Genomic DNA, 21,158 nt, shown 5'->3' on the forward strand with positions numbered 1-21,158 from the left:
AGATTTACTAGGATGCTGCCAGAACTGGACGTTTTGAGTCAGAAGGTGAGGCTGGATAGGCTGAGACTTTATTTCCATGGGGTGTCAGAGGGTGACGGGTGACTTTATAGTGCTTTATAAAACCATGAGTGGCTTAGATAAGGTAGATAGCCAACAGTATTCCCCCAATGCTAGGTGAGTCTAAACCTCGAGGGCACAGGTTTACAGTGAGAGAGGAGAAATATGAACAGGTCCAGAGGGGCAACTGTTTTACACAGCGGGTGGTGAGTGCCTGGAACAGGCTACCAGAGGGAGTAGTGGTGGTGAGTACAATTTTGTCATTTAAGAAACATTTGGAAAGGTACATGGATTAAATAAGTACGGAGGGATATGGACCAAATGCAAGAACGTGGGACTAGTTTAATTATGAAAACTGGACAGCATGGCCAAGTTAGGCCAAAGGGCCTGTTTCCATGCTGTAGACCTTTATGAACCCTTATATTTTCCATTTTAGTAATATTTCCTACCTCCTTCATAACTTTCCATTTTCTGTTTCTTATTCTGAGAACTACATTTCTTTTGATGCCTCAATCCTGAGACAGTCGTCCTTGTGTTATACTTTAAGAGGTAATGTCCCTTCTGACCTTTAGCATCTCAAGGTCGAAATGATTGTATATCATTTTCCTTTTTTAGTACCTTCCATTTCAATTTAATTTTTGCTACAAGGAGTCAATGATCTGAATTTATATCTCGATTTATATCCATATAAATGTTGGTTATGCTGTTTTACTGTCAAATTGGAATAGATTTTCCCAGGAGAAACAATCTCTCAGGCAGTTTGTCACTCTGACACCTCTTTGTCACCAAAAAAATAGATTTCTCCGTGAAGATTCTGCTCAGGGCTTCCTCAGAAATGCAATGTTTCATTTCAATATAAGAGTGAAAGAGACCTGTGTACTGTCACCAAATTATTTAATCTGTACACTGAACATCTATTCAAGGAATTAAATGTGATTCCAAGGTAATAACTGGAAGCAAAAAATATACAAAACTCTGGAATACTGGAGACTTAGCGTTACTTGCTAAATAGGAAGATACTTAAAAATATCATTGAGTGTCGGAGGCTGAGGGATAACCTTAGAGAGGTTTATAAAACCATGAGGGGCATGGATAGGATAAATAGACAAGGTCTTTTCCCTGGGGTGGGGGAGTCCAGAACTAGAGGGCAGAGGGGAATGATATAAAAGGGACCCAAGGGACAACGTTTTCACACAGAGGATGATGCGTGTATGGAATGAGCTGCCAGAGGAAGTGGTGGAGGCTGGTACAATTGAAACATTTAAAAGGCATCTGGATGAGTATATAAACAGGAAGGGTTTGGAGGGATATGGGTCAAGTGCTGGCAAATGGGACTAGATTAGGTGGGATATCTAGCCGGCATGGACAAGTTGGACCGAAAGATCTGTTTCCGTGCTATACATCCCTATGACTCTCTGACTCAAAGTAAAATCTCGCTGTTTAGAATGCAGATTGATAAAGACAAAAATAATATAGTTACAAGGGACATATTAGAAGAAACTAGACTGAAGATTAATTTGGATGGCGTCCACTGGAACATGTCAATGCATTTGTCTATTTAAGACGAATGATAACAGAAGATGGCAGATCTGATGCAGAAGTCAGAGAAAGGAGAATGATAGCTGTAAATATTCTCGCACAGAGAGAGGCAACGTTGATTGGGCAGCATAGTTGTGTCAGAGGGAGGTTACGTTAACTTATGGACCAGACCCAGACCACCTCAAAACACTTTTAAGAAGGCAGCCTAGACCTTAATGTTTTCATATTTTTAAAGGCAGATGTGAAGTGCCTGCGCCCGATGCAATGCGAGTGGTCAAACTACTCAACAGTAAACAAGACACAATTTATTTAAACACTGTAGTTAAAATACAACCAAAGAAAGAGGAATTTAGAATAACCACTCTATTGGAAATGTAACAGAATAATAGATACAGTAATGAATCCTAATTAACTGCTCCAATATTGGAACAATCCATAAACACACCTCCTGGTAAAAAATGAATTCAGATGCGGATTTTCACATGCAGTTCTCCAATCCAGGAGGAAAACAAAAACATCAAGAGGAATTCAGAGAGGGTAGCAGCCAGGAGACACTCACTGAAGCTCCATCTGTTTTGAGACCCCCAATGGCTTCTGCTTTAAGCTAAGCCTAAAAAACTAGAAAGCCTGGTGAGAGCTGGCTACATCCAGGCTGCTTCCATTGTTCCAACTCCAAATGGAAAAAAAACCCCAAGGCCCAACAAGCTGTTTACTCAAGGGGTCCTTGGCTGTCACTTCTGTCTTACAACGTTTCTTCAAAATAACTAGAACAAAAAACCGCAGCACTGTCACAGACATACCAACCAAATTTGATGGAATTTTTCAAGGAGGTGATCAAGTCTGTAGGTGAGGGTAATGCAGTTGATATGGTTGAAATGGATTTCAGCTAACGGGATGTAAATGTGATTTGGAAATAGTGTGCACTGCTGATGCTGGAGAGTTAGAGCGGATAAGGGTAAAGCTGGAAAAAGCACCACAAGTCAGGCAGCATCGGAGGAAGAGGGGAGCCAACGTTTCAGGTCGAAACCTTTCAGCAGGACTCAATGCAGTCCTGAAGCAGAGGAGAGTCACTAGGCTGCTGCCTGGGATGGAGCATTTCAGCGACAGAGACAGGCTAAACAAGCTCAGGTTGTTTTCTTTGGTGTAGAGAAAGCTGAAGGGGACCTGATTGAGGCAGGTAGAAGATTATGAGGGGCTTGGACAAGGTGGATAGGAAGCAGTTGTTCCTTTTAGTTGAAGAGTCAAGAATGGAGGTGAGGGATTGGCCATAATTTTAAGGTGAAAGGAGGGCGATTTAGTGGGGATTTGAGGAAAAGAATTTTCAACCAGAGGGTGCCGGGGATCTGGAACAAGCTGCCTGAGAGGGAATAGAAGCAAGAAACCTCACAACCTTTAAAAAGCACTTGGATGAGCACTTGAAATGTCATAGCATTCAAGGATATTGGCCAAGTGCTGGAAAGTGGAATTTGTGTAGTTAGGTTGGCACAGACTTGATTGGCTTAAGAGTCTCTTCTGTGCTGTACGACTTTATGACTCTAAGTAATTTTGTGAAGAGGATATGCATATTTAGCAACAAGGAGACACTAGCTGGTAATGAAAAACCCACAAGATGCTACATAGAACTCTTGAATTGTTACAGTGCAAAAGGCCATTCAGTCCATCATATCTGTACTAGTTCTTGAAATGAACACTGAACCAGTGTCACCTCTCACCTTTCCCTTGCAACCATTTGCCTCATTTCTATTTAGTTAAGCACTCAATGCCTTCCTGAATGTCTCAATTGAATCTGCCTCCACCACAAAACCTGGCAGTAAATTCCAGACCCAAACTGATCACTATAAAAAAGCTTAACCTCACAATTCTTGCAAATCACTTTAAATCTGTACTTTTTGTTCTCCATCCATTTTTCAGATTGGGGAACAGTTTCTCTCCAGATTTTATCCACATTCCTGTCTGCCTCAGGAACCTGGACAATAAAGAAAGATTCATATGAGAAAAAAAAGAGGCATTTGAAATGTCGCTGCTAAGACGTATGTTAAAAACTCTGAATACAGACAGTAAGACAAATGAAGAGGCGTTTCAAATTGCAGCAGAACATAGAACTCTAAGCAAGTGTTGTGGCTGTACCGGACATCGGTGAGGCCACTTTTGGAATACTGCGTTCAATTCTGGTCTCCCTGCTACAGGCAAGATGTTGTGAAACTTGAAAGAATACAGAAAAGATCCACAAGGATGTTGCCAGTGTTGGTGGATTTGAGCTACAGGGAGAGGCTGCATAGGCTGGGGCTGTTCTCCCTGGAGCACTGGAGGCTGAAATGTGACCTTATACAGTATACAATCATGTGGGGCATAGATAGGGTGAATAGCCAAGGCCTTTTTTTCCCAAGATAGGGGAGTCTAAAGCTAGAGCGCATTGATTAAACATGAGAGGGGAAAGATTTAAAAGGGACCTAAGGAGCAATTGTTCTCACGCAGAGCATGGTGCGTATATGGAATGACCTGCCAGAGGAAGTGGTGGAGGCTGGTACAGTTACAACATTTAAAAGGCATCTGGATGGGTATATGAATAGGAAGGGTTTAGAGGGTTATGGGCCAAATGCTGACAAGTGGGACTAGATTATTTTAGGATATCTGGTTGGTATAGATACATTGGAATGAAGGGTCTGTTTCTATGCTGTACAGCTCTATGACTCTAAGTATCATCCAGAAACCAAGCTGTCACTATTTTGGAAACTTGATCAAAGCTGGAAAAACTATAGGGATCTCTTTTGGAGGGCAGCAGGATGAGGGGTATTCCTTGGATTAGATGGATGATCTTTGTCACAGCGTGGTTGCAATGAGCTCCAGTGAATATGAGAGGATGGGTTGAAGACAGATGAGGGTGATATACCATTACATTGGCTCTCCCAGCAGGACTACAAACAGAATCACTTCCTTGAGGTAATGAACAAATTGATGCAGCCTTAAAGTCTTTCTATGTCTAAAGTTTCCAGCACATACATTACCTGTAGCAATAGTCTGGCAACTTTCCAAAAAACAGAACTGGATTCCTCATTAACCGTTAAACAGTAGTTACGGCCTGGAAATCTGATAGCTCCTGGAAATGGGAGGGCTGTATGCTGCACACTGCTGACCACATGGCCAGAGAGTCCATGAGAAACTGGTGCTAGAACCTCTTTGTGAAGAGTTAGGGTGCAGCTACATGCAAACTCGGAACCGAAATAGGCCATTCAGCCCCATGAACTTGCTGTCATGGTCTCACTAAAGTCTGATCTGATTACTCCATATTCCACACTGATAACATTTCACCCCCTCTTACTCATCAAAAATCTCTCAATCTCTACCTTAAAAATTACTCAAAGACCCCCCTTTCCACCACCTGTTGGTGAAGGCAGTTCCAACCTACGGCCCTCTGTGAGAAAAAAATGGAAAGCTCTTTTCTGGAAAAGTGACCTCCCACAAAAGAGGAAGTGTCTTTCCCATATCCATTCTGTTAGGTCCCCTGACGATTTCATCTGTTTGAATCTTGTTGCTCTAAACTCCAATGGATTCAAGCCTAACCTGTCCAACCTTTCCTCATAAGACAATCCATTCAAGATATTAGACTGGGGAAACAGTCACTGAACTGTTTCCTACACGTTCACATCCTCCCTTAATTGAGGAGATCAATATTTGAGACTGTATTCCAGGTGTGGTCTCTCCAGTGCCCTGTAAAACTGAAGTATGCTCTCCCTAAGTTTGAATTCAAAAGCCCTTGCAGGATATGAATGCATCCCATTAACTTTCTGAATTATTTTCAATACCTGCACTGTAACCTATTTTAGTTTATACTGCAGGACACCCAAATCTTTCTGCATCTCAAAACTCTGCAATCTCTCATCGTTTCAATAAGATGCTTCTTTTTTCATTCTCCCTATCAAAACAAGCATATTTACGTTCCCACATTATATTCCATTTGCCTACTCACTGAACCTATTGAAATCCCTTTGTAGCTTCCTATGTTCTTTTTGCAATATATTTTACTATATTTGTGCGGGTTCAGCTGATTTCCCTTCAACCCCTTCATTCAAGTTATTAATTTAACTTTTGGAAATTGTTGATGACCCAGCACTGATGAGAGTGGCACTCCACACTCACCCCACTCTTGCCAGCCAGAAGATTACACATTTATGCCTCATCCCTGCTTCCTTTCACTGTCTAATGCATTGGATGTGGCACTATATCAAATGCCTTCTGAAAATCTAAGTGCAGAACTTCGACTGGTTCCCCTTGATCACAGGATGTATCACTTCCTCAAAAATTTGAGTCAATTGGTTCTGCTATTGGCTGCACAATTCCTTGACAAGGTGAAACTTTGGCACTGCTGACACCAGGCGAAGGGGAAATACTAACAAAGAAACAAAATTGCCTGAAGTGACTGAAGTGGGCAGCATGGTGGCACAGTGGCTAGCACTGCTACCTCACAGCGCCAGAGACCCGGGTTCAATTCCCGCCTCGGGTGACTCTCTGTGTGGAGTTTGCACATTCTCCCCGTGCCTGCGTGGGTTTAATCCGGGTGCTCCGGTTTCCTCCCACAGTCCAAAAATGTGCAGTTTAGGAGAATTGGCCAAATTAAATTGCCCATAGAGTTAGATGAAGGGGTAAATGTAGGGAAATGGTGGCGGGTTGGTGTGGACTTGTTGGGCCGAAGGGCCTGTTTCCACACTGTAAGTAATCTAATCTAAGTAATATAATCTAAAAAGAGTTGCACATGCGCAAAATCATTGTAACTTTGAAGGAGAATTCAACCAATAAACTGCAGGATGGAGAGTTTGATTTCATGGTGGTTTGACTGCGTAGAATATCGATATTCCTCAGTTAAGGGTGGATGTAAAAATGTTTCAAGCAGTTCAGAGACAGTTTCCCAGACTAATGCATTGAATGGATGTTCTTTTGGCAATATTGTTGAACAAAAGTGGGACAAGTGTGCTGAAGAGGTGAACTTAATTTCCAGAACATGGTTACAATCCCAAAAATAAGCTCAATGCCCTGACCCATATTATGAAGATAAGAACTTTATTTTCCAATTCAACTAATCTTTGCTCACATGTTTACCACCTTCATTGCTAACAGTATTTTCCTTCTTCACTTTCTTTAGTATTCTTACAATCACTGCCCATTCACTGCCACTCCAATTTACAGAACAACTTCGATTATTCAAATGAGACAGGCAGGGACTATTTTGTTCGGATAACTGATTGTTCAGATAACTAATTGTTCGAATAACTGATCTGATCGGAAATTAAAGAAGCCATACTGAACATAATTATGGAAAAAGCATGCTGACAGAGTTTTTATTTCATTCAATCAATAAAATGTGTATGAACACTGGAATTGCTTAAATATTCATGATATTTTACAAAATAAAATTACTTTTTGGCTAGGGTTTGACTGAAGTCTGTGAAATGTTTGGCTGACATTTTCCTCTGTTTTATCCCAGTCCTTCACAGCAGCCGACATTTTTCTGTTCGGTATCATCTCGCTCTCCAGACTAACCAAGTTTTGTCCCTCCCTCCTCAGCGGTTGCCGAGCCCTTAGAGAGAGAGAGAGAGAGAGAGGTGCAAAATACAGGGGGGGGGGCCTGAGAGGAGATTGGAGATTTTTTTGCTGACTTCGGTTTCTGTTCTCTCATCAATTTTTCTGAGAGGGGCCTAGTGTTTTCCTCATATTTCCTCTTGTCAAGTCTTCCTCCTGTTTATTTTCATGTGTGCGAACTCACTATGATTTGCTCTCTTCCATCAAAAAGAGATGGATGAAATTTTCTTGTCAGCTGAAAGATAGGGAGCTACTTTTTGTTTGAAAAAAAGAGTCATCATGGGATAACAGGAGGAAACGAAGAGCGCAAGCACATTTTTTGATCTAACTCCCCGGAGAATGAGCTGAGGAAAAACAACTGTTGGGTTTGCAAAACGGGGCGAGTCAATGGTGAGAGGCAATCTTGCAGTTACAGCATAGAGCTCGGGCTTGAACATATGTTGCTTGTGTGTGATCACAGTCACAAACCCTTATCCTCATTGGAGAATGGGTATCGGAGAGCCTTTTTATAAAACGTGAAGGACGTAACTCTAACGTCAATTCTTGAGTATATATTTGAAGTTAATTATTTGTATCTGTATTCCTATTTACATTTACAAAATGATGCATTAAATGGACAAGGAATAGAACTTTCCTACTTCAATTGAAATGCATGTGCAGGGATTTTGAGATCTTATTCGGATAATCCAAAATTCAGATAATTGATGTTTGGATAACCGAGCTTGTTCTGCATACGCTTTGCATTCTGTTAATAGAACATAGAACTGACCTGTGAAACCAATCTACACTATTCTATTATCATCCATATAATGACCATTTAAATGCCCTTAAAGTTGGCACGTCTACTACTGTTGCAGGGAGGGCATTCCACACCCTTACTACTCTCTGAATAAAGAACCTACCACTGACATCTGTCCTATATCCATCATGCCTCAGTTTTAAGCTATGGATCCTCGTGCTAGCCATCACCATCTGAGGAAAAACACCCTCACTGTCCACCCTATCTAATACTCTGATCATCTTGTATATCTATATTAAGTCACCTCTTAACCTTCTTTCTCGAACAAAACAGCCTCAAATCCCTCAGCCTTTCCTCATAAGACCTTCCTTCCCTACCAGGTAACATGCTAGTAGATCTCCTCTGAACCCTTTCCAAAGCTTCCACATCCTTCCTATAAGGCAATGACCAGAACTGTATGCAATTCTCCAAGTACAGCCACACCAGAGCTTTGTACAGCTGCAACATGGCCTCATGGCTCAGAAACACAATCCCTCTACCAATAAAACCGAACATATCGTGTGCCTTCTTAACAACCCTATCAACCTGGGTGGCAATTTTCAGGGATCTATGTAGATGGACACCAAGTCTCTTTGCTCATCTACACCACCAAGACTCTTACCATTGGTGCAGTACTCTGTATTCGAGTTACTCCTTCCAAAGTGAATCACCTCACACTTTTCTGCAATAAACTCCATTTGCCACCTCTCAGCCCAGTTTTGCCATTTACTATGTCCTTTTGTAACCTGCAACATCCTTTAGCATTATCCACAACTCCACCAACTTTAGTGCCATCTGCAAATTTACTAACCAATCCTTCTTCGCCCTCATCTAGGTCATTTATAAAAATGACAAACAGCAGTGGCCCCAAAACAGATCCTTGTGGTACACTACTAGTAACTGAGCTCCAGGATGAACATTTCCCATCATCCACCACCCTCCGTCTTCTTACAGTTAGCCAATTTCTGATCCTAACCGCTAAATCACTCTCAATCCCATGCCTCGGTACTTTGTGCAATAGCCTACCATGGGGAACCTTATCAAATGCTTTACTGAAATCCATATACATCACATCAACTGCTTTACCTTCATCCACCTGTATGTTCACCTTCTCACAGAATTCAATAAGGGTTGTGAGTCACAATCTTCACAGAACCGTGCTGACTATCCCTAATCAAATTATTCCTTTCTAGATGATTATAAATCCTATCTCTTATAATCTTTTCCAACACTTTACCCACAACCGAAGTAAGGTTCACTGGCATACAAATACCACAGTTGTCTCTACTTCCCTTCTTGAACAAGGGGATAACATTTGTTATCCTCCAGTCTTCTGGTACTATTCCTGTAGACAATGGCAATATAAAGATCAAAGCCAAAGGCTCGACCATCTCCTCCCTAGATTCCCAAAGAATCCTAGGATAAATCCCATTTGGCCCAGGGGACTTATCTTTTCACACTTTCCAGAATTGCTAACACCTCCTCCTAATGAACCTCAATCCCATCTAGTCTAATAGCGTGTATCTCAGTATTCTCCTCAATAAAACTGTCTTTTTCCTGTGTGAATATTGATGAAAAATATTCATTTAGTGCCTCTCCTATCTCTTCAGACTGCACGCACAACTTCCCACTACTGTCCTTGATTGGCTGTAATCTTACCTGAGTCATTCTTTTATTCCTGACATAGCTATAGAAAGCTTTAGGGTTTTGCTTGATCCTACCTGCCAAAGACTTCTCATTTCCCCTCTTGGCTCTTCTTAGCTCTCTCTTTAGGTCCTCCCTGGCTAACTTGTATCTCTCAAGTGCTCTAACTGAGTCTTCACGTCTCATCTTTACATAAGTCTTCCTCCTTTTGACAAGAGATTCACCTTCTTTAGTAAACCACGGCTCCCTCGCTCGACCATTCCTCCCTGCCTGACTGGTACATACTTACGCAGTAGCTGTTCCTTGAACAAACTCCAAATTTCAGTTGTGCTATTCCTGCAGCTTCCTTCCCCATCCTGTGCACTTTCCATCTTGCCTAATCGTTTCGTAATTGCCTTTCTCCCAGCTATGACTCTTACCCTGCGGTATATATCTATCCCTTTCCATCACTAAAGAAAACGTAACCAAATTGTGGTCACTATCACCAAAGTGCTCACCTATCTGCAAATCTAACACCTGCCCTGGTTCATTACCCAGTACCAAATCCAATGTGGCCTCGCCCCTTGTTGGCCTGTCTACATACTGTGTCAGGAAACCCACCCGCACACACTGGACAAAAACTGACCCATCTAAAATACTCGAACAAAAGCCTTTCCAGTCAATCTTTTAGAAAGTCAGAGACCCCATAACAACTACCCTGTTACTCTCACTCCTATCCAGAATCATCTTTGCAATCCTTTCCTTCACATCCCTGGAACTATTCGGAGGCCTATGGAAAATTCCCAACAGGGTGACCTCTCCTTTCCTGTTTCTAACCTCAGTCCAAACTATCTCCGGTGACAAGTCCTCCTCAAACATCCTTTGTGCCACTATAATACTGTTCATTATTGCAACCTTCATGTTCCACATCTCTCACCCTCTATGTAATGTCTGCACATTGCAAAACAATGCAGAAGGCTAAACCTCATGTAAAAGTTTCTTTGTTATAGGGGAAGGTTAAAAGAACATGAGGTATTCTCAGAAAGATAGAGTGCTGTGATGTTTGGAGATGAAGCCAGTCTACCTGGAGTGGATTAGATTCCCTACAGTGAGGAAACAGGCCCTTTGGCCCAACAATCCACACCGACCCTCCGAAGAGTGACCCACCTAGACCCATTTCTCTCTGTCTAATGCACCTAATACTATGGGCAAATTTAGCATGGCCGATTCACTTGACCTGCACATCTTTGGACTGTGGGAGGAAACCAGAACAACCCACACAGACATGGGGAAAATGTGCAAACTCCACACAGACAGTTGCCTAAGGCTGGAATCAAACCTGGGTCCTTGGCACGGTGAGACAATAATGTTAACCATTGAGCCACCATGCCACCCTGGAGATGGAGAGTCATTTGTCTTGACAGCAAAGAATCAGAGATTAGCATCATATTTCTTTAGAAGTTGGGTCTTCACATGGTAAATGATTGAGCACTAGTATGAAGTAGTTAGCTTGGCAGAACAGCACAATACAGGAGCCAGTTTGTTAGAGAGTGAAGGTTTTGTCTATATTCTGTTGCAAAAGTTCTGGAGGTTAACACTGAGAGTCCTGGAGAAGTCTAGTTGACAAGCATTGGGAAGTTCAAAGTGTACTGTGTTGTCTGCTAGTCAGTTAATACACATGGCTGCGAGCACGGAGGAGTTCAGTTTCTGACTAGTGTTGGATAGCAGATGGAGACCATACAGTTAGGCATGCAGCAAGAGTCTGGCTCCAGGTCCTGAACTGCTCAAGACCATCCAGTGACCATTGAAGAATGCTCAGCAAACCTCCCACTTCCCAGGTTGTAGCCACCAAGGATACCACTGAGATTTTCTCAAATCTGCTGTTTAGTTCTACGTCAACTGGTAATTATGAGAGTAATCTTTTGTTGTCCTGGAGTTTGGTGTCATTGTTAATAACTTAATGATGGGAAGCACAGGCGTACAACTGGGAGACAATGAGGTGGGAATTAGAAGGATGGTTTTAAAGACAGAGGAACTGTTGATGGATATGGACGGCAAGAATGGTTCAGGTTAAAGCTCTGTCTTGTACGAGTTGACTTCAGGATTCTGGAGGATCAGTGGGCACTGTTTGACCAGTGTGCCTTCCTCTTTGCGCTGCTCTTCCATATTTTCCGTTCTTTCCTGCTGAGTTGGTGACCACCTGTTGAAAATTGAGCATCAGGCAGAAACGAAACATGTTGGAGACACATTCCAGGAGCATCTCAGAGCTTCCCCTGAATGGTCAAGGTAGTGGAACCTGTCTCTGAGTATGCTGTTCTACTCAGTAAGTTTTCTGATGGCATCATTGTCTGTATCAGTCGGACGAATCATGGAAGGAGTCGCAACTAATTTCTGGAAGGAAATTCCTGAATGGAACTTTGCTATATTGCTGACAGTCCACGAACTTCATAATAACAGTCTCCCAGTGGCAGTCTTACAGTCTCCCAGTGACAGCCTAACAGCCTCTCAATGGCAGTCTAATACCATCACAGTGACAGTCTAACACCCTCATAGTACACTCCACTAACTTCACAGTGAAAATCAACTGACCTCAGAGTGACAATGTAATGGTCTCCCCGTGACAATGTGATAGTCTCCCAGTGACAGTGTAAGTCTCCTAGTGACAGTCTAATCACCTCACAGTGAAAGCCAAGTGACAGTCAACCAAACTCAAAGTGACAATCTTACAGCTTCACAGCAACAGTTAAACCTACATTGATTGTTCACCAGTCACTCAATTACAGTCTAACTGCCTCACACTGAAAGTCAACTGACCCCCACAGTGACAACTCAAACTGATTGTTCAATCAGCCACAGATCTCTGTCTAAAAGCTTCACAGTGACAGTCTGACATCGCGACAGTGACAATCTAAGGGACTCGGCAATTGTCTAATAACTTAAACATGACTGAATCAGGGTGATCGTTGGCCGTGACGTGCACACGGGCTCATTAATTGCCCCCGCGTTTGGACAAGATTGCCAATGTTCAAGTGTGTGAGTGATTTTTAGGCAGAGGAGACGGTTGCGTTTCTGGAAGTGTAGATATTTTTCTGGGAAGGGAGTGATGGCCTCAGAAGCAAAATAGCTGGGCCTGTTGGAGTTTGAGGCCAATGCAGGATGAAAAAACTGTGCTTGCCATCACATTGTGAGGGAAACCGGCAACGTTGAGGGGATTGTATTCCCAATGACTTGCTGCACGATAAAGTTTCTCTTTATGTCACCACAGTTTCTTTTGTCAACGACTTCCGACCTCTGCCACTTGGTTTTTGAAATTTCCACCAGAGGAAACAGTGTCTCCCTCCCTGTCCAGGATCGTGAGTACCTCAACCAAATCTCCTTCTCTTCAAAGAAAATGGCTCCAGCTTTTTTTTACTGTAACTGAAGTTTCTCATCCCTGGAACCTTTGTGTGAATCCTTTCTGCAAGCTCTTCAATGATTTCAAGTTTCCCAGAATGGGATACATTATTTCAGCTGAGGCGGAACCAGTATTTTACACAACTTTACCACTCGTCTCTTTGATTTTACCCTCAGCTGCTGTTGTTGCTCATCCTGCTTGTAACCAGGGGATGTGCTGTCAAGGAATACTCCTCCTAATTGTCTTGCATTGGCCTCTCTCATTCACTGGCACTTGCCTGCAGCTGGACCTGTGGCTTCCATCAACCAATTACTCCCAGGTTGACTCCTTTTTCTGCTGCCCTCCACTTTGCCCTTTAGAATAGATCTCTGTCTCTTTTCAGCTCTGATCAAGTGGCTGAAATACTGGCATTTTCTTTTCCGGATGTAATTTCTTTGGAGTTATTTTTTGCTCTTGCAATTTCAAGCAGCTCTCCATTTATAGTGCAATCTGTATGTGGAATTAAATCTTGGCATGTTGTCTAGATTTCACAGGAAAGTAGACAGAATACAACATCTTAAGAGGTTTTTTTTCGCTTGTTACAAGCTTGAGTTTTCTTGTTGTCAACCCATCCGTCATCCTCACAAAATTACCTCTGGCAACTACCTCCTGTCTTTCTGACTTGTGCATTATACCTGCCATCTTTATTAACATGTGGTTGGAACAGACAAAGGTATTGATTTGTTCCCGTGTAACTTCAATCTTCGTTTCAGTTCCTTCAAATCTGTTCCTTCTAACTACCATTGTTTTTGGCATTTACACTTAGTTCCTAGATTTTATTTGACCTTCAATATTTTGTGGGGCCTATTCTAAGTCTGCAAATGGTTGTGAGCATATTACAAATTTGTTATTTTCTTGCCCCCAGGTTTTGCCTTAGAAATGACACAGTCCAAAAATGTGCAGCTTAAGTAAATTGCCCCTAGTGTTCAGGGATGTATAGGTTAGGTGCATTAGTCAGAGGTAAATGTAGAGTAATAGAGTAGGGGAATGGGTCTGGGTGGGTTACTCTTTGGAGGGTTGGTATGGACTTGTTGGGCCAAATGGCCTGTTTCCATATTGTAGGGACTCTATGACTCTATGATGACACCTAATTCTCGGAATGTTTCTTCTGCCTATAGATTGAATGATTTTGACAACAGTACACTATTTTGTTGCACTCCTTTCTTCACTTGGAATGTGTCTGACTGTTTCTCTTATAATTTGATGTTTTGTTAATAACACCAGGAATTTTTTTTTATTAATTGCTCATCCAACCTGCTTTGTCATCAAATATAGATCCATGTCCCTGTACTCTTCTAGCCTCTTTAGATTTGCACTCTCCATTTCATCCTGTCTAATTCCAACTAAAATAAATCACTTCACACCTCTCACATCGAAGTTCATTTGTCACCTATCCCCCAATTTGTCAATGTCATTTTGAAGTTTGCCACTACCCTTTTCCCAGTTTACAATGCTTCCAGGGGACATCCTAACACTGACCACTGGCGAAGTCTGGTCTGAGAAACATCCAGGAATCGTTATGCCCTATTTCTTGTGACCTAGCTACTTCTGTGCTGTTATCATCCACACAGACATAGGGAGAACATGCAAACTCCACACGTACAGTCACCCAAGGCTGGAATCAAACCAGGGCCCCTGGCGGTGTGAGGCAGCAGTGCTAACCACTGAGCCACTGTACTAAACCAATTAAGATATACGAAAGGCAACTGAATCAACAACACCCATATATACAATCACGCACAGACATTAATATACCAGTAAGTCCACAATGACTTCATTGCTAACCATTGTATCATTTTGAAGTAGATCCTGAGCTGCCCAATGAACATATGGATTAGCAGCAGACCAGGCCATTCAGCCCATTGAGCCTGCTCTGCCATTCAATTAGATCATAGCTGATTAGATTGTGGCTTCCACTGTTCTGTCTAACTCAAAATCCTTCGACTCCATCGCTGATCAAGAATCTATCGACAGCAAATGATTGTGGGGAAAAGAGTTTCACAAAATTCGCAAACACCTGAGGGAGAAAACAAATTGCACAGCTCCATCTGAAATGGAAGACCTTTCGGTTTAAATAGTGTCCCTAAGTTTGAGTCTCTTACACAAGTGGAAACATCCTTTCAGCATTCACACTGTCAGCATTCTCTCAGGAACTCTTATATTTCATATATAAGATGAGCGCCCATTCTTCTATAATTCAATGGGTATATCACATCACACATAAACTGGTAGCTAACTTTTCTTAAAATCTGCGAATAACTGTCACATTAACAGTTATAATATATTAAAAACAAAACCTGAATACAGCAAGACCTGACAAGTTTTTGGGCTGGTGAATGGTAAGTAACACTTGTGCCATACAAGTGCCAAGCAATGGCCACCTCCAACAAGAGACAATCTAATGATCACTCCTTGACATTTAATGGCCAATAAGGTCAGGGAGAAGGGATTCTGTGGCAAGGAAGATCCCCCCATGACTCTCCAGAGTCTGTCCATCATCTACAACCACATGACCAGGAGTGCGCTGGAATGATTCTCCATTTGCCTGAATGAGTGAGCCTCAAACAACAACAATGCCATCCAGGACAAAGCTGCCCATTTGACTGGCACCCCATCAGGCATTTAAAGAATTCACATCCCCCACCACCGCACAGTGACAGTAGGGTGCACCGTCTCCAAGGTGCACTCCAGTCACTCACTCAGGCTTGTTCAATAGCACCTTCTAAACCTGTGACTTGGACCACCTGTAAGGACAGTGGCAGCAGATACATGGGAACACCACCCACTCCAAATGCTTCTCCGAGCCCCCACACCACCTTGACTTGGAACAAAATCGCGTTCCTTCACTGTCATTGCGTAAACGTCCCTGGAACCCTCTTCCCAACAGCACTGTGACTATCGATATCCCTGTGGATTGCAGTGATTCAAGATGGCGCCTCATTGCCACCTTTCCAAATGCAGTTTGGGATGAGCAATAAATGCTGCCCTAGCCAACAGTGCCGACACCTACTATCAAAACAGAAAAAAAAGCAGCAAATCATTGTTACCGAATTTTAAACCTCTGCCAATTGCCTTTGATATAAAATGTATTTATTTCCCAACTTTCTTCTGAAGAAAACAATTTTAATCTTCTAAGTGATTGCTACATGAAGATGGTGAGCAGTCCATATTAATATGGGCAGCACGGTGGCCCAGTGGTTAGAGCTGCTGTGTTACATTGCTCGATTCCAGCCTCGGGCAACAGTCTGAGTAGAGTTTGCACAATCTGCCATCTACGTCCGTTAACTCTGGGTGTTCCAATTTCCTCCCACAATCCAAAGATGTACAGATCAGATGGATTGACCATGCTAAATTGCCCATAGCAAAGAGGGATGTGCAGGCTATATGGACTAGCCATGGGAAACGCAGGGTTACAGGGATAGGGTAGGAGTTTGAATCTGGATGGGAATGCTTTTTGGAGGGTTGGTGTGGGCTTGAAGGGCTGAATGGCCTGTTTACACATTGTACAGATTCTACATGTTACTGCTTCTGAGACCAGGACTATTTCAATTAGCATTTTAAAAATATGCTGATGTGGATATTTTTGTATTAACCTGTTCCGAGATGTTAAAGCACACCTCTGAAATAGACGGGACTTGAACCTAGATCCTCTAATCTGGAGGTAGGGTCACCAGCACCCTGCTATAAGAACCTACCATTATTATTGTGTACTTCACATTCAGTTTACACATTGTCATTGATTTTGAAATAACCACTTTAAAAATGCACTTAACTTCTCAAGCAAGAAAATTGCAAGCCCAAATGAAAGACTTAACCAAAAATAAAGTTAAAGATCACACAACACCAGGCTATAGTCCAAAAGGTTTAATTGGAAGCACACTAGCTTTCGGAGCACTGGTCTTTCATCAGGTGATTGTGGAGGGCACAATTGTAAGGCACAGAATTTATAGCAAAAATTTACAGTGTGATGTAACTGAAATTATACATTGAAAAATACCTTAATTGTCTGTTGAGTCTTTCATCTGTTCCAATACCATAATAGTTTCATTTCTTTCATGTGTAAATCACAAAACCTTTTTTTTAAAAGTTGCATTCTCAGGTTAGCTGTAACAATTGGTGTTAGCTAGATAATGTGTTGACTTAACCAAAAATAGGTGCTGTCAAGTAACACTCAATGGGTTCTTTCAATTACTTCCTGAGTGGCGCCTTTAGCAATAAGAGGTTGGGACCAAAGCATGTCTTGATGTTGAAAATGACGCTGTGGTGCCTCAGTCAGGGAGCATCACGTTCTGTGAACCTTGGCTTTTGGATGATGAGAATGGACATGAAAGCTCTCCCTGTTCACCTTCTCATTATCCACAAATATCCACTTACACAGCATGCCACTGGCTGGACAGCTTCAGGAGCTCCACCACAAAGCTGTTCCATTTTCAGTCGGTTTCACGGCTGGTGGTCTGAAATCTTTTGACATTTATTAGTTCCTGAGTAAGCTTTCTGAATTTGGGACGTGTGTCAAGAGGGCAGAATGAGCAAGCTATGTGAATTTCTCACAATGTAGAGACTGCGAAGCACAATGTTGGTATTCTGCATGATTCTGAACAAAAGTTTCTGCAACATAGATGTTTCGAACCATGTGCTTGCTTCAACCCCCTACATTCATTAAGCTTTTGTTTAAGCCCTCTATATTAATTAACCTTAACATTTCTGGGATTTGGAGTTGACACTAACAACACAGTGGGAGGAGAGGAAGAAGTATTGAGTCAGAAGTCATTTCTATGAGTTCTTTATCAATTCGCATGACGTTAGGAATTCTAGTACAGCCAAGAAAACTTGTCTATCTTTCCTCTTTATTTAGATGTATTTGCTGGCACTAAAATGCAATTAAACAGAAACTGATTGCCATTAGGCTATCTGCAACACATCAATCAAGCAGCATTATTTAAAATTGATAGATGTGTATACATGGCCTATTACCAGTCCTCAAGACGAAGTTAATACAGTCATGGAGATGTACAGCACAGAAGCAGATCCTTCAGTTCAACTCGTCCATGCTGACCAGATATCCTAAATTAATCAAGTTCCATTTGCCATCATCTGGCCCATATCCCTCTCACCCTCCTTATTCATATGTCCATCCAGATGCCTTTTAAATGTTGTAATTGTACCAGCCTCCACCATTTCCTCTGGCAGCTCATTCCATACACGAACCACACTCTACATGAAAACATTGCCCCTTAGATCTCTTTCAAATCTTTCCCCTGTCACCTCTGCCCGCTAGGTTTGCACTCCCCTACCCTGGGGAAAAGACCTTGACTGTTCACCTTATCCATGCCCCTCGTGATTTAATAAATGTCAGTAAGCCGACCCCTCAGCCTCCGATACTCTAGGGAAGATGACGCCAGCCTATCCAGCCTCTCCCTATAAATCATTTCTGAACTCTTTCAAGTTTAACAACATCTTTCCTATAGAAGGGAGACCAGAATTGAATGCAGTTATCCAAAAGCCTAACCAATGTCCTGTACAGGCGCAGCATTACTCAATACACTGACCAATAAAGGCAAGTAAACCAAGTGCCTTCTTCATGATCCTGTCTATTAACTAGATGCTCTATGTTCCATTGATGAATCCATGAGTTCTATTATAGAATCCCTACAGTGTGGAAACAGGCTGTTCAACCGAACAAGTCCACACCAACCCTCCGAAGAGTAACCCATTCCCCATTGCTCTACATTTACCCCTGATTAATACACATAACCTACACATCCCTGAACACTATGAGCAATTTTGCATGGTCAATTCACCTAACCTGCACATCTGTGGATTCTGGGAGGAAACTGAAATACACAGAGGAAGCCCACATAAACACAGGGAGAACATGCAGACTTCACACAGACAGTTGCCTGAGGCTGGAATCGAGCCCAGGTCCCTGGCGCTGTGAGGCAGCTGTGCTAACCACCATGCCAACATCCCCACACCTCCCCCCCCCCCCACTCCAGTTGATGATCTATAACACTATCAATAGCATAATTGACTTTCTTGGCAACAGTCAGATGACCGCCAGGGTCGAAAGTAATGTGCACTATTTAGAAAAATGCTAAATTTATATTTTTGAGTTTTCATTGGTTTACCACTCGACAACTTCATTTCTAATACAGACTAAGGGAGTTCCTTGGACTTGTACAAAAGCTGATTGCAGGAACAGGAGAACTGAGGCAGGAAAGGGTATACCCACCCACTCCCAGTCCTCCGTATCCTCCTCCATGTGCACAGTATGAGATGTAACCAAGTCGTCTCTGCCCAGGGAAGATCATGGCAATCTCAGGGTTATATTGAAGGGATAAAAACAGCAGAAAAACATTTCCTTCCCCTGACCACAGAATTCTTGGCTAAATTGAGAAGGTGAATTCTGGGGTAAATAGTCATTTTAACTGCTATACATTTACATTAATGATAATAGGTGAAGGCAGTGGGCTCATAGTTCAATCCACCTGGCTAATATTTCAAGCACACAAACACAAATGGCTGGAAAAGCTCAGCATGTCAGGACAGTATCGGTGGAGAGAAAGCAGAATTAATGTTTTGCGTCAGGAGACCCTTCGGCCGAACTAATACTTTGCCACGACAGATGGCGAAATTTGAATGCATTAAAAATCTGGGAAAGAAAGCTGGCTTCAGAGTATTGTTGTAAGTGCCCATCTGATTCACCATGGGCATTTAGGGAGGGAAATCGGTGTCCTTTCCTGGTCTGGCCTACATGTGATTTCAGACCCACAGCACTCCAATTGACATTTAACTGCCCTCTGGGCAATTAGGGATGGATAGTAAGTGCCCCCATCCTGTGAATGAAGATGTTTCTCCTGCATTTCCTCAGAGTTGAGTATTCCTAAGGTAGTCAAAAGACTCAGCGCCATTAAATGTTTATGATGAGAAAGCCAATGCTTAGATCTCATTCCCGGTCAATGTAAATGAAGTAATTCCAGCTTTCTTTGTTTTAGGTGAGAAGTGTCGGAATTTTATTGATCTGGCTCCGGCGTCTGAGAGAAGTGAGTAACAAAAACACGTCTGTGCGTTCCCTACTCAGTGGCCTGACCTCTTAAAGTGAAACTGTCGTCGGGAAGTTGCGTGCAGTCCTTATGAATTGGACGGCAGGAGGTTAGGATTTGGTGAAAATGACAACGGGCAGAAAAGCAGTGTGTGATTCCCTTTAAAAAGAAATAGTGCTTTGTCTGTGCTTGGAGGTTGTACAGAGAACTTCAAATATTGAAATAATTGTATCAAAAGGCCTTACAGGTGGCGAAACAGCAGGCCCTGTTTTGATGTTTCGACAATGAGTTTGAATTAATTTAAACCAAGCAATTCAAAGCCAGTTGAATTTAAAACTGATGGTGTTGGCAACCTGAAAGCAGTCATGTTATAAGAATGTGATGTGTGATGAGGGGCACTTAAGGGAGGATATTTGAAAATTGGGAGAGAGCCAACTGCCATCTGAAGAGATAAGAACTTTCTGGTTCCCAGAGAAACAAAGTACTCATAAACGTACACGGCAGTCTTAGATAATCTTCCTGACATCGGAGTTTGGGGAGAGAGGCATTCAGAACAGAAGAAATTAAAACTTCTCTGACAGCAGAATCAGCAGAAGAAAGACTGGAGAGACAGAGGAGCATCTTGGAAGACCCATTCTGTATGAACTCTGACAGACTAAGTTTTAATTTCTTGTTTTCTTGTTACTTGGATTTATATAAGTGGGACTTGTATTTATTTGAACAGCATCCTATTAGAATTTAAGTCCGTAAGGGAATAGTTAGTACTTAGGGGGACATTCGTCTGGTTTGTTAGCAATTCTGTTAATTTGTTCTCTGTTGGAGTTAGATAAATAAATTGTTACTTCTTGAATGTAGAGTGAGTAAAAGGATTTCATTTCATCTGGCTGCTCTTTTATAACAGATTGGGCAGGGGGGAGATGGTGTGAGGGGTAAGTTATACCACTTGGCAGACTTCTTTAGCAGATTACGAGACAGGACAAGCTTCTCTGGATGTTTCGGTTTTAATTATAAGAGGAGTGTCAACCTCTGCTTTGTAACACTACAGGTTAAGTTGATTGACAGAAAATGTTTCGTACATCTTGAAATTACTTGCGTATGCAATACTTTGAGG

The 21,158-nt window shown here is 42.2% G+C and overlaps 1 protein-coding gene across 1 annotated transcript in view; it reads left to right on the top strand.

The window, feature by feature from the left end:
- The window catches only part of gsg1l (gsg1-like), a 235,263-nt gene that overhangs the window by 91,895 nt on the left and 122,210 nt on the right, over positions 1-21,158 (top strand). The window contains exon 2 of the mRNA XM_060840369.1: positions 20,000-20,047. Coding sequence (XP_060696352.1) covers positions 20,000-20,047 — 48 coding nt within the window. The remainder of the gene's footprint in view (positions 1-19,999; positions 20,048-21,158) is intronic.

The sequence above is a fragment of the Hemiscyllium ocellatum genome, chromosome 20 (assembly GCF_020745735.1).
Source record: "Hemiscyllium ocellatum isolate sHemOce1 chromosome 20, sHemOce1.pat.X.cur, whole genome shotgun sequence".
NCBI lineage: Eukaryota > Metazoa > Chordata > Chondrichthyes > Orectolobiformes > Hemiscylliidae > Hemiscyllium > Hemiscyllium ocellatum.